Source organism: Gymnodraco acuticeps, unplaced genomic scaffold (assembly GCF_902827175.1).
Source record: "Gymnodraco acuticeps unplaced genomic scaffold, fGymAcu1.1, whole genome shotgun sequence".
Taxonomy (NCBI): Eukaryota; Metazoa; Chordata; class Actinopteri; order Perciformes; family Bathydraconidae; genus Gymnodraco; species Gymnodraco acuticeps.
The window spans coordinates 1423796-1438692 of record NW_022990510.1 but is presented as its reverse complement, the minus strand read 5'-3'; the positions used below and the strand labels follow the sequence as shown (position 1 = coordinate 1438692).

The following is a 14897-nucleotide window of genomic DNA, read 5'->3' as shown; positions in this document are numbered from 1 at the left end:
AGAATACTGCACAGCTATGTCTAAGAAATTCAAAGCATTTACTGTATTATTATCACTCCTATATCTATTAGCATACAGTATCCGTACTGATTAGTTGTTTGTTATATGATCACTTTAAAACAGGCTATTGCAATGCAATATGAGGACAAACATCACACTTTAGCTAAATGCAAACAACTTATAAGCAAAACACTTCAGAATCAGAAATCAGTATCACAAATACTTTATTAATCCCCCGCAGGGAAACTGTTAAAAGTACTTAAAAGTAAACATTTGTTCTGTGCCATTTGCAACTAAAAAACTATTGCTGCAATATTATCTGAAATATACTGAACTGGTGATATTAAAACATGACCTGTTCCAAAAGAGAGATCTACCATTAACACCATTTACCAGCCAAATGCTGGTAAATCATGCAAGTGGCTGGTACTGTATGTTGCACGCACCAGCCAAAAATAACAATGGCAATCTATTGAGTGGCTGGTAACATTTCAACATTCACTAGGCTAGCCATTTGGCCAGTGGACAAAAATGTTAAAATTTGACCTCTGCAACCGTATTGTTTAATTACACTGGGTCTCTAATGACATCTTTTAAGTCTACTATAAATAAACATATTCCTCTATCCTCTCACTCAAACCCAGTGTAATGGTAACCTGATAAACCTGTAACATTAACGTTACGTGGTCAACAATAAACCTGTAACCTGCCTATAAACCGACAGATGTATTTATGTATGTAACTATGTATTTTTCTACGTTTAACGTTAGCCAGTAGATGGTGGCAGCGGAACGTAATGATTAACGTTCCCGACCTTTTTTACGTCATGTCAAGAGTTGGATTTCAACGCCACTCAACGCAAACAAGTGTGACAAGCAAACATTCACTCATCTTTTCAAATATTCAGTTACAAAGCTAGTAGCAAGCTAAGTTAACATTACATAGCTGATGCTGAGCTAAACATGTTTGCTAACCGTCCATATGCGTTAATGTGACTGACCTCTCCGGGTGAGTTTTCAAGTGCCTGATGAAATTTGACGTTGTTGCACCAGCAACCTATTTTTTTTAAATTGCAGACTTTGCAGTGTGCGCTCCTTTTGTTGGTGCCGCCGGCGTTTTGTTCGAAGTTTTTATAGTTGAACCTAATTACAAGCGGTACAGCTGCAGGTGTGCCGCCGGTCGCCATGGTGTTACCATGATGTTAATGTTAATGTTAAAGGTGGGGTAGGTAAGTTTGAGAAACCGGCTCGAGATACACTTTTTGTTAATATTCCATGGAATGCTCTTAACATCCCGATAGCCGGCCCGGCTAAAATAACTGGATGGCCTACCTGCCTGTCAGCCTTCCATCGGGGCACAAATTTATCTCGTGCCCTCATTGGTCATGTGTGCGTTCGTGTGTGTTGGAGGAGGGGCTCTGTGAGGAAGTGGCAGATTTTCTCCGGTTGTGTATTTTCAAATTCTAGCGATCTCGAGCCGGTTTCTCAAACTTACCTACCCCACCTTTAATACGCCAAAAATAGAAAACACAATGATTGTTCACGAGTCCCAAAACACGAGTCCAAGTCGAGTCCGAAGTCTTTTGAGCAGGAGTCCAAGTCAAGTCTGAAGTCTCTGTGTGTGCGACTTAAGTGCGACTCGAGTCCGAGTCACAGACTCGAGTCCCCATCTCTGCTACCCCCTATGCAAGCATTCTCCTACTGATATTTCTATAGACGTAGCCGGCCTTGGGGCGGGCCTACCTGAATGCGCGTCCATCTCACCGTATAAAAGGAGGCCTCGCCTCCTGACTATCATCCTACACCTCTCTTCAGCGAGCGGTATAGGACAGACAGTGCCCTGAGTAGAGGGCTCCGCCTGTGTTAATATAACAAGGGTTACAATACGTAACCCGGCGTTATATCTCTCACAGGCTCCGCCCTCTACTGGACTATGGGTACAGTGGGTGGAGCCCTGATGTATACGCACACTGTCGTCCAACAATTGCATTCCACCCTACTGCCCCTGACCGGCTTTTCCGGTCAGCAGCTGCTGCCCCACATTCTCCCTTAACCCGGTTGGGACCGTGGAGAATTCTGGGCTGCGGCTGACAGAGCACACTCTGCTGCGCTTTCCACGCAGAAAGTGTGCTCACAAAACAGTGCTGGGGGCCCCCTCCGCCCATAGGCAGATGGGGAGAACCCCCAGCCCTGTATTGGCTCACTGTGCACCTACCTCCCTAAGGATCACAGGGAGAGTGCCAGTGCCCATGCCCCACACTCAAACACTGACCCCGTGCAGAGTGGGTGCGGACTAAAGTTTGGGGGGTAGCCCTTCCACCCCGGGGTAGTTCTTCCGCCCCGTAATGGGCCAGCGCGCACCTCGCCCATCCCGGGACCCCCCAGAGGGCCCGGGAAAAGGCGACGGCGCATTACGTCCGGGGAGAGGGTCAGACGCCTACTGACCCACAGCCCCCCCCCTCCTCACCAGTCCTGTGTTTCCCCAGCAAGCACAGACGAGGAGAAAGAGCCAGAAATGTCCAAGAGATAAAACCTTATGAAGGGGCCTGGTGTTGACCAAGACGCCGCTGTGCATACATCCTCCACACTCACACCGTTGAATAAGGCTGTTGACACAGCTACAGCCCGTGTGGAGTGCGCACAAATCCCCGTGGGGCAGGCTCTCCTCGACTGTCCGTAGGCATGTGCAAAACAGCTGTTCGGTGCGTCTAAGGGCAGCCGTGCGCTCCACCTAACATGCTAGCGCACGCACCGGGCAGAGGAGGTGCAGTTTAGCTTCCCTTCCCCCTAACTGAATAGCCCTCGACCTGAACGCACTCCTTAGGCTTTGGGCACAAAGGAGGGGTTCGGTCTGAGTGTCGCCCCGCTCTGGTCACCCCGAATCAGTAAACAGCTCGGGTGCACCGACAGAGCGGTTAACTCAGACAGTCTTTTGGCTGATGTTAGAGAGGAGAGCTCCAGGGGCTCAAATGGTTCTGAGACCAGAGCCTCGAGCACCAGGTCCCACTGCGGGGTGGAGGCGCGCACTACTGGGCGCAGCCTCCTGACCCCCTGTAAAAACCGCGACATCAGTGGTTGACTAAAGGCTGACCTGCCGCCAAATCCCTCATGGCAGGACGAGATGGCTGCTGCATACACTTCCACTGTGTAATGCGCAAGCCCTCTGTCCACCAATAACTGTAAGAAGGATAAAATAGAGCCCAACTCACACGATAGGGGCTCTATTCTCTGCTCCTTACACCATCGCTGGAATCCCAGCCACTTCGGCCTGTAACAGGCTGTGGTGGATCCAGCTCTAGCTGCCTGGATAGACTGAATAACATTGTCAGACAATCCACCCTGTCTCAGCCTGTCCCTCTCAGGAGCCAAACCTGGAGAGGACGGCCGAGAGTGGGTAACGCCCCGATTGCACCTGCCTCTTGAGACATCGCCCCCCAGAACTGGGGAACCGCCCAGGGCTGGCCCACCTTCATCTGTGTCATCTCTGAGTACCACGGCGCCCCGACGTGGTCCGGAGCCACTAGGATGACTGACAGACGTTCTCGCCTCACTCTCCCCAGGAGAGGAGAATGAGATGCAGCGGTGGAAAGGCGTATAGCAGCTTCCTTGGCCATGGCTCGTGTGCAAACGCGTCCACCCCCAAGAGCGGGTCGTCGCCCAGGGCCATGGATAACCACAGGGCACAGTGGTTGTTGCGCCGGCTGACGAACAGATCCACTTCCGCTCTCCCGAACTGGGCCCAGATCTGCTTCACCACCTCCGGGTGAAGCGTCCATTCGCCTGGCAGGGGGCCGCCCCTCGACATGAGGTTCTCCAGTCCTGGGATATGGAAGGCTCTCAGAGATAACACCACCTCTGAAGCCCATAACCACAGCCTCTCCGCTGTGGCCAACAAGGCGGCGGAGCGGACTCCGCCTTGCCTGTTGATATAAGCCACTGTGGTGCTGTTGTCGCTCCTGACCAATACATGTCTCCCTTGAATTAGAGGCATGAAATGCTGGAGGACTAACACTACCGCCCGTAGCTCTAGGAGGTTGCTGTGTCGAGACTCTGTTAGAGCCCAGCGCCCACCTATAGCCCTCTTCCTCTGTTCTGGATGCGTCCGTGAACACTATGATGTAGGAGGTCACACGTCCCAGTGGAGACCCCCTCCGGAGGTGATCCGGGGACCCCCAAAACCGGAGGTTGCCCTCCACTGAGTGGGGGATGGTCACCAGCCGCCGTTTGTGCCTCTTGGGATCCAAACGCAGGCTGGAGAACCACCTCTGCAGGCGGCGCATATGCAGTAACCCCTGTGGGACCACAATGTGAGCAGCCGTCATGAAATTCAAAGTCTGCATGACAGTTAAAGCTGTCACTGTCGCCCCCTGTCGCAGCCTGTGAACCGCCCGGAGAAGGGACGCACTTCTGCTCCCTGACAGGGTGGGGCGCAGCGCGCCTGCATCGAGCACCACTCCCAACTACAACGCCTGTTGGTGAGGTATGGGGGTGCTCTTTTTTCAATTGATCGCAAAGCCTAATTTGGTTAGGTGTGTGATCAATTGTGCTGTGCAAAACATTGCCTGCTCCCGGGACCCAGCCATGACTATAAGGTCGTCTAGGTCAAAGAAAACTCTCATGCCACGGGCACGTAGCGCTTGAAGCGCTGTGGCCACACATTTACTGAACGTGCGTGGGGATAGGGAATAGCCGAACGGCAGCCTGTTGAACTCGTAGGCTATCCCCTGGAAGGCAAAACGCAGACACTTTCTGTGCTCTGGAGCAATTTCTACATGAAAGTACGCGTATTTCAGGTCGATGGTGGTGAACCAATCGCCCGGCTGCACAAGCCCCAGCAACTGTTTCATAGTTAACATGCGGAATTTCCTGCAGGAAATGTGGCGATTCAGGCCGCGGAGATCTAGAATAGATCTGAATTCCCCTGTCTTCCTGATAACCAAGAAGTACATGGATTAAAGACCCTTTTCTCTGTGCTGAGGGTGCACAACAGATACTGCCTGTTTCTGCACCAGAGCCTGAATCTCTGCTGAGAGGAAACCCATCTCCTCATCTCCCAGATTTAACTCTCGCATGCCCATAAAAGGAGGAGGGACGCTGCAAAACTGGAGTGAATAGCCCCGTTTCAGCGTCCTGTCCATCCACTTTGTTAGTTCCCAGCAGAGTTTCCATTCCCCATAACATTGTGTTAATGGACAATCCCTCAGCTGTGGGGCCGCAGCTATGAAGCTGTGATACTCTGTTGACCTGTTCCGCTGCAAAACTCCCCGTGAAGGGAAGATTTGCCCATGGAGGTTCGACACAGAAAGGGCCGATTATTAACCGTGCGCTCTTGTGTGAGCGCGCGCTCCACCATAATGCTGTTTTCACCACTATGGTAAACAGCATTAATCGGAGTCTTTATAGGCTTAGTGTGTTCTACTGAGGTCTCTGAACGCACCGCCACGCGCTCTTGTGTGAGTCTCTGACAGTAATACGCCGGCCATAATGTCCCTGTACCCGCATAGCGCTTTCCTTTAGATAGCACTCCCTGCGGTTCATCCCTCTCATCTGCGCATGCCCACTAGCCACCTCCTTTACAGGAGCTACAGCTGGGGCAGCGAATGGGGAATTTGTACGGTTAACATCGTGTTTAAGTGTAGCATTTGTGGAAACAAAAGACACTTAGATTTGGATACAGATCAACCTCATTCTTATTAGTAAACGTAGTGATCTGTGCATTATACAGGGAGGTGGCGGGATTCGCCCCCTCATCCCGGGCGGAGAGATTTTCTCCCCCCGCCAGTCAGATCCGTGAAGACGGGCAGCCCGTCCCCGTGAGTGCCGGCACGCTGGTTCCACGGGGTGGGCCGAAGACTGGAGGGCGCCGCGGGCACGGGATCTCCCTTCGTCTCACCGTTGCGCTGCGCTCCCTCGTCTGCAGGAAAGTCTGTGGAGGAGCGCGCGCTGCGGTGACACTTCTCTCTATGGAGGTCTTTGAACGCACCGCGGCCCGCCCTCGGGGGAGGGGGGGCCGCGCGCGCCGTCACAATGCCATCTCTTTGAAACGGACATTATGCGGAAAAGTGGAATTTTGGAGAGAGATGACTCTTACTCTGGGATAAATGCAATCGTTTTTACTGAATGCAATTTCCCCACACACACACACACACACATCACTCTAGAACTAGAGTTTACAAACGTAAACCACCGTTCTCCTGCGGGGGTTCCTGAACGCACCGCGGCCACTCTCACGAGGGCCGCACGCCCACGTATTAACACTGTATTTCCCATTGAGGGGGAATGCATTAATCGGAGCTATTATACCAGGCAAGGTGTGTTTTCTGACAACAGCACGCCGGCAATAGCGTCTCTTGAACCCGCACAGTGCTTTGACAGCACTCCGTTTATTCCACTCACGTGCACACGCCCACCTGCTGGCTCCCTATACTGGGGTTTACAGCAGGGGCGGGGAGTGTAGGACAGTGTTTCTTCCGCTAGTGATGTGCAAGAATCAGCCAAGCTGCGACTACTCCTTATCCCGTGAGTAAGGAGATCGACACGGTCCTCTTTGGAAAGTGCCACGCGGCGTGATATCCCAGGGACATCACACGGCAGGCAGCGGCGGCGGCCTGTGATGAAGTAGGGTCGACCCTATATCATGTGAAGCCACCGAGCACCGGTCCCCGGGGGAACCGGGCCTGGGGCAAGGCCCGTGGACAAAGCTACTTATTCAGCCTTGCGGCCCAATAATCGCTCTGACCTGGTGAGGCGGGGGCATCTCTAGCAATGAGTGAGTAGCCCACACACCCGCCGCCATGATCATCATCCAGGGAGAGTACAGCCCTGGGCGGTGGACTTCCATGGACGCCGGACCCGGAAGGAACGGCGAACGTGAAATGGCACCGCCTCTGCCATATCCTGGTCCCCCAAACACTCGAAGCAGAGGTGGTGGGGACAGTGGCGACTCCCTGGAGGTATGATAACTCTTTCTTCTTCTCTCAAACGTCTTATCTCTGTTTCGCTGAAGAGAAAGGGATGATAGTCAGGAGGCGAGGCCTCCTTTTATACAGTGAGATGCGCGCGCATTCAGGTAGGCCCGCCCCAAGGCCGGCTACGTCTATAGAAATCTCAGTAGGTGAATGCTTGCATAGGGGGTAGTACCCATAGAGTCCAGTAGAGGGCGGAGCCTGTGAGAGATATAACTGTGTTTCTTTCTCATGCTGCCAGACTCAGTTGTGAAAACACTAAACACTTAAATGATTTACAAGAATATCAAACTTCCTGGAAGCACTCCTCCAGCATCATCACGTCTCACCTGTCCCTGTGAAGGCTGAGTGTTTTTCACACTCTTATTATTTCAACAAGCTTGCTAAATATTGAATAATGCTTCCATAAAGGTTTTACACTTCAAGGGTAAAGATAGCTGGCTGAGAGTCTGATTTCAAAAGTTAAGTTTTATTACACTTGTGAATGATTAAATTAGCAGTTTGATTCCACCCTGTAAGTCTGGGTGTCATCATATCTAATGCAGCAGGAGCTACCACAGAGGCCTTTCATTACTTTGCCAAGTGTTAATATATCTGTCTGTCTGCGGACACATTTTGTCATTAATCAATCAATTATTCACACTCTTTAAGTAGCTCCATCTTAAAAATTACACATTTTGCTCAGGGGACGTTACTGACTGTACAGCATCCAACAGCCCCTGTCCTCAGAGCCTCTACATCTGTTAAAGACATGTCACTATAATCGGGAACAGAACTTCAGATCATCTCTATTTTAGTCATATTCTTTGTCTAGAAACATGTCACTTGTAGCTGTATTTGTACTGCAGATTTCTCCTCTTCATGTATGTAAATGATGCTCCCCCCCCTCAGGTGACCAGCTCTCCGGTCTCCATGGACATGAACGGCCTGTCGGTGCCCACAGAGTTCCTGTCGCGCCACAACTCAGACGGTGTCATCACCTTCGTGGACCCGCGCTGCATCAACGTGATTGGCTATCAGCCTCAGGTGAGCTGAGAGGATTAAAATGACTATTCTGATACTGTCATGAATATTGACATTAAAGAGGACATATTCTGCTCATATTTACTGTGTCTCTACTGTGACATGTCTCCATGCTTTAATGTTCAAAAAGCTCTTTATATTTCTCATACTACTACATACATGTGCTGCAGCTCCTCTTTTCACCCTCTGTCTGAAACCAGAGCCCAGTCTGCTCTGATTGGTTAGCTGGCCGGCTCTGTTGTGATTGGTCAACCACTTAGAGATGTGTTAGCTTACGTGAGCAAGTTAGCCAAACTAAGTCGAAGTTTGCCATCTTTTGCAGGGGTAGTTTTATTTGAATTTCAAGATAAGATAAGCAAATAAGTACTTTATTGATCCAAATTTGAGGATTTTTTGCATGAAATGTTGTGGCCAATACAGTATCTATGAAATGAAAACACAGACTCTAAGCACACATTTCAGCTTGTTGTGAACAAAAAACCATCACCATATTTTGTAAACAAATTGTAGATAAAGTTAATGGGCATTCAGCTTATAAGCACAACCGTTTAAACATGATAGCATTAGCTAGCAGGTTAGTGAATTTTGGGATTTTAGCCTTTGCAGATCATTTACATGGACAAAAACATATATAACACACTACAGGAAAACCCCCAAAAGCATGATAGGGCCTCTTTAAAGATGCAAGGGACATCTGCCTATTAGGGTTGTGCATCTCCATCACTGAGGCCGATGCGATGCACATCTCGATACGTTGCCACGATACGATACATTAATGATACATTTGAAACACCAGGCGATGCGATACGATTCACCCCTGTTGCGATACAGTTCGATACGATTTGATTCAACATTATGCGATACGGGGCGATACGATGCGATTTAACACGATGCAAAAATAATGATACTTCAATTTGGTACGACAGAGGATTTTTGTTTTATTCCTTATATGCAGCAAATCATAAATAAACAAAAAAGTGCTTTACATATTTGGTTCTCTCTACTAGTACTGCGCATCCCATCATGCTGTTTCTTTTTGACCTTATAAAACTCTCCAGAGTAGGCTACAGTACAATGTTATAACACCTCACAGTTAAACAATTGAAGGATGCATTGCCCAGGATTAACAATGTGCAAATAACAACTACCATAGTGCAATGCTATGCAGCTGCCAGCCTGATGTGCTTAACACTCATTCATAGGCTAATTCACCAGTGAGCAGAAAGCACTGGTTTCTATATGAACAATAAAAAAATAACCTTTCACAAACAGCTCTTTCATAACTGCTTACAGTAAGGAAGCCATTGAAACTATTATTGGCCGTCACAGGCTGCTGTAAACTAAACACCACTCTCTCTGACAGAACACCTCACTGAGTGATTTAACTCACGTCTAACTTTCAGGTTTCTCTTTTCAGACGCAGACCCCATGTCGCCTCTTTATGTGCGTCGCTAAGTTCCTCGTACTACTTGTGTACTTTAAAGCGGCTCTGCATCGTTTACAATTTGCGAGCGATTTTTCAAGTTGACCGTGTTTCTTGAAAAATCCAAAGTGTTGCCAAACGTTTGATTTGTAGGTATTTTCAGTGCGCTGTGTTTCTCTTTCTCCTCGACTCCATGTGTGTTGATAACTGAGACTCTCGGCCTCCGTAGTATTTCTCTTTCTCCTCGACTTCCATGTGTGTTGATAACTGAGACTCTCGGCCTCCGTAGTGTTTCTCTTTCTCCTCGACTTCCATGTGTGTTGATAACTGAGACTCTCGGCCTCCGTAGTGTTTCTCTTTTTCCTCCACTCCATGTGTGTTGATAACTGAGACTCTCGGCCTCCGTAGTGTTTCTCTTTTTCCTCGACTCCATGTGTGTTGATAACTGAGACTCTCGGCCTCCGTAGTGTTTCTCTTTCTCCTCGACTCCATGTGTGTTGATAACTGAGACTCTCGGCCTCCGTAGTGTTTCTCTTTCTCCTCGACTCCATGTGTGTTGATAACTGAGACTCTCGGCCTCCGTAGTGTTTCTCTTTCTCCTCGACTTCCATGTGTGTTGATAACTGAGACTCTCGGCCTCCGTAGTGTTTCTCTTTCTCCTCGACTTCCATGTGTGTTGATAACTGAGACTCTCTGCCTCCGTAGTGTTTCTCTTTCTCCTCGACTCCATGTGTGTTGATAACTGAGACTCTCTGCCTCCGTAGTGTTTCTCTTTCTCCTCGACTCCATGTGTGTTGATAACTGAGACTCTCTGCCTCCGTAGTGTTTCTCTTTCTCCTCGACTCCATGTGTGTTGATAACTGAGACTCTCGGCCTCCGTAGTGTTTCTCTTTCTGCTCGACTCCATGTGTGTTGATAACTGAGACTCTCGGCCTCCGTAGTGTTTCTCTTTCTCCTCGACTCCATGTGTGTTGATAACTGAGACTCTCTGCCTCCGTAGTGTTTCTCTTTCTCCTCGACTCCATGTGTGTTGATAACTGAGACTCTCGGCCTCCGTAGTGTTTCTCTTTCTCCTCGACTCCATGTGTGTTGATAACTGAGACTCTCGGCCTCCGTAGTGTTTCTCTTTCTCCTCGACTCCGTGTGTGTTGATAACTGAGACTCTCGGCCTCCGTAGTGTTTCTCTTTTTCCTCGACTCCATGTGTGTTGATAACTGAGACTCTCGGCCTCCGTAGTGTTTCTCTTTTCCTCCACTCCATGTGTGTTGATAACTGAGACTCTCGGCCTCCGTAGTGTTTCTCTTTTTCCTCCACTCCGTGTGTGTTGATAACTGAGACTCTCGGCCTCCGTAGTGTTTCTCTTTTTCCTCGACTCCATGTGTGTTGATAACTGAGACTCTCGGCCTCCGTAGTGTTTCTCTTTTTCCTCCACTCCATGTGTGTTGATAACTGAGACTCTCAGCCTCCGTAGTGTTTCTCTTTTTCCTCGACTCCATGTGTGTTGATAACTGAGACTCTCGGCCTCCGTAGTGTTTCTCTTTTTCCTCCACTCCATGTGTGTTGATAACTGAGACTCTCGGCCTCCGTAGTGCGAAGCAAAGATCAAAGGTCGTCTCTGCTGAGTGCCGACAGGATGAGAGGATATTATATGAATGAATCGTTTGTTTACCGATGCAAAGACGCTACAATCGCTGCATCACGAGTTCAACCCAAACTGTAGCCGATGTGCACTCTTTCAACCGGTGCACTCACATCTTGAACCTTTATGCCGGTGCACCGATGTGAATCGGTGAATCTTAACATCCCTACTGCCTATACATTCATATCCAAGTTGCCAACATTCACTTTTTTATGGGGTTTTAATTAGGTTTTTGACATATTAAAGCGGTACATCGTAAATCGACCTCATCGCAGAATGAACCAGCCCTTAATCTGAAACAGGCTTGGGTGTTATATACATTTCGATTTTGTCAGATAGCTCCCTGTTTTCTTGTATGCTGCTGTTTTAACTGTCAGTCAATGAAAGCACAGTGTCACCTGTTGTCTGATAAAGTGAGAATACATGCATTGCATACAGATTTGAATTGGACAGCACTCAATTATATTTTATTCTATAACCCATCAGCTCTCACTCGTTTAACAGAAAAAACATTTTCATTCAATAATTCATTCCACTTGCATCAACTTTGACACTTGTTTGAACGCTGCTGTCACCAATTAACTCAACACATTCTCCACAGTGGATTTACAATAAAAACGTTCCAGTTGCTCAAAGGCATAATCTTTCCCCTTTTAACGATTCACATTAGTATGAATTTGAAGCATTTTATTGCCTTTGCAGCAATAAAAAAAAGGATTAAATGTAGAATGGATTGGAATGAAACTGTGAAGGAGATTGTATTTCCGTGAGAAGACATGCTGTTCTGATTATTATCGCCTGCCAAACAGGATTTTATGTTAATAGTCACAGTTTGATCAATATATTAACACTCTTCTGCTGAAACGAGAAGTCAGTGTAGTTCACTTATACAAAATAAGGCTTTCTATGTGAAAAACAAACACTTGATTCCAATCATCATGAATAACTCAGTGAGGCTCTGCTGCAGCACCCTGGTCACGATGGGGATCAGATGAAGTCCTCATGTTTTGCACACGGGACACACTCCATGACTCAGCAGCCCTGCTTTGATCACCTGTTACTGTGTTAACAGTGGAAATAAGCACAGAGGAAGAAAACATTTGTGCTGCTATGTGAAGCATTCCTGTGGTCAGTGTTTGTTGACTGCTCTACTCAGCAAGAAGAAGTCGGTGACTCAGGAGTTCTGTTTCTGCTCGATCATAACAAATACATGCTGTTTGGAGCAGCTACCAAAATGTGTTTGTTACATTCCTTCAGACCCTTTGTCCTATTTCTTACCTGCATTATTAAACTCTCTCATTAGCTTCCTGCTTTAAGTAAAGGTTTGCACCTAGTCTGTGAATCACTTTATCACCTGAACTAAACTTAAAATCTTTATGAATTATTATTTTACCTTAAAAATCAGAAGAATATATGGATAGATATCGCTTATTTTAGCAGGTGAAATGTTGCTACTTTATTTTTGTTTATATGACGTTATTTTGAGCATGGACTGAGCAGCTACAACGGTAGGGCCTGATTGATCCGATCTCCTTTCAGAAAACTCAGATTGTAAACGTCTTTTGACACACTTGCTAAAGCATTAAAGGTAGGGGAGGTAAGAATGGAGAAACCAGCTCGAGTGCGCTAGAATTTGAAAATACACAACCGGAGAAAATCTGCCCTTCCTTCAGACTTCCTTACAGAGCCCCTCCTCCAACACACACGGACGTGCACATGACCAATGAGGGCACGAGATAAGTTTGTGCACGAGATGGTAGGCCAGGTAGGCCAAATAATATGTTCATTTTGTTTGTTGTTGTTGTTGTCGGTATCTACATGGAAATAAGTCCCGCCTCCTCACCAGCACGTCTAGTTGAGGTGACGCAAGTAAACCCAAATGATGCCGCGGTGAAACTCGTGCTGATGCTTGGCGAATCTTTTTTTTGCCTCCGGTGTGAACGCATCATAACCCTCTCAGATCTGTTTTTGATTCCAGTTTAGAGGAAAACAAATCTGTGACCACTGCATTCCTTCTGCACGGTCTATTTCCATGTTTTTATTTGAGTACTAAACACTTTATTCATGACGATAACTTCTGGATTGATGAGATGAAATCTGTTGTGTCGTCCTGCAGGACCTGCTGGGGAAAGACATCCTGGAGTTCTGCCATCCTGAGGACCAGAGTCACCTGAGAGAGAGCTTCCAGCAGGTGGGTTCTTCTTAGAGTCAGGAATAAAGATACAGTGGTGGAAGAAGTACTCAGATCTTATACTTAGGTAAAAGGAGCAAAAGTACGTCTTGGCATCAAAATCTACAAAAATAAAGGTTCTAGTGTGTAATGGCTCATTTTAAGCACATTAAATGATGAATACTCCTGAATGTGGTCCTCCCTCTGCAGGTGGTGAAGCTGAAGGGCCAGGTTCTCTCTGTCATGTACCGCTTCAGGATGAAGAACAGGGAGTGGATGCTGATCAGAACCAGCAGCTTCACCTTCCAGAATCCCTACTCTGACGAGATCGAGTACATCATCTGCACCAACACCAATGTCAAGTGGGTCCCACACACACACACACACACACACACACACACACACACATACACACACACACACACACACACACACACACACACACACACACACACACACACACACACACACACACACACACACACACACACACACACACACACACACACACACATATCCATGGTTATCATTCTTCAAAAGAGTTTTAGTTTTGAACATATTAAAAAATAAGACAGAAAAGCAACGAGTAGTGAAGACAAAAATACAACATTAACTTTCACAACATCCCTTCCTCCTTAGCAGCGGTCTGCCGGGGAAAAATAGCAATCCTCTGGAATGTCCAAATTGACCAATCAGAATCCATTCTTCAACTAAGCCGTTTTAAAAGAAATAATGTATTCCTGCTCCAAAACACAGCTACATGATGATTCAATGATATGAAGATTACCTTTTTTTTATCATGAAAGTTGTCTTATTAAATGGAATTTAAAACAAAGTACGCCTCAAATACTGAATGTGTCAGTGTGCAGTGCTGATGGAGTGTGTGTTGTGTGGGTGCAGGCAGCTGCAGCAGCAGCAGCAGGCGGAGCTGGAGGTGCACCAGAGAGACGGACTGACGGCCTACGACCTGTCCCAGGTATCCCTCCACCTTGGCACCATGTGATCACACTCTGGGAACAGGGCTCCAGATGGAAAGACCCACAGCAAATAACAGTTTTTTCACTTAATGTTGTGCATTTTATTTGCATAACACATGTAGACAGGTTCAGTAAACACTAGCAGGAATAGAGCAGTCCTTACTGGGAAGTCATTCTCAGGATGTAGGAAACTAGAATTGTCAATTAATCTCAACATCTTTCTTTTGATTGGCTAATCACCTGAAAAGCTGAAATAGAGTCGCTTGTGAAACGTGTGTTGTATTCTTAATTTGTTTGACTTAGGTCTGTCATCCCTAACATCAACCATTACCCCCCCCCCCCTCAGGTGCCTGTGGCCGGTGTCAGCAGTGGAGTCCACGAGGCGGGGAAGAACATCGACAAGACAGAAGTGCTGTTCTCCCAGGAGAGAGACCCCCGCTTCGCAGAGATGTACAGCGGCATCTCCGGCTGTAAGACGTGCACACACACACACTCACGTGACCTATATACTCTCCTCTTTGTTCCTGTCATAGTGCTGACCCTGGTGTGTGTGTTGTGTGTGTGTGTGTGTGTGTGTGTGTGTGTGTGTGTGTGTGTGGTGTGTTGTGTGTGTGTGGGTGTGTGTGTGTGTGTGGTGTGTGTGTGTGGTGTGTGTGTGGGGTGTGTGTGTTTGTGTGTGTGTGTTTGTGTTGTGTTGTAGT

General features: G+C 47.6%; 1 protein-coding gene across 1 annotated transcript in view; it reads left to right on the top strand.

Annotated features, from left to right (window-relative positions):
* Positions 1-14897, top strand: part of arnt2 (aryl-hydrocarbon receptor nuclear translocator 2) — a 119619-nt gene that overhangs the window by 84892 nt on the left and 19830 nt on the right. The window contains exons 10-17 of the mRNA XM_034226994.1: positions 2167-2285; positions 5725-5840; positions 6777-6952; positions 7856-7990; positions 13166-13240; positions 13430-13581; positions 14120-14195; positions 14543-14663. Of these exons, the coding sequence (XP_034082885.1) occupies positions 2167-2285; positions 5725-5840; positions 6777-6952; positions 7856-7990; positions 13166-13240; positions 13430-13581; positions 14120-14195; positions 14543-14663 (970 nt within the window). The remainder of the gene's footprint in view (positions 1-2166; positions 2286-5724; positions 5841-6776; positions 6953-7855; positions 7991-13165; positions 13241-13429; positions 13582-14119; positions 14196-14542; positions 14664-14897) is intronic.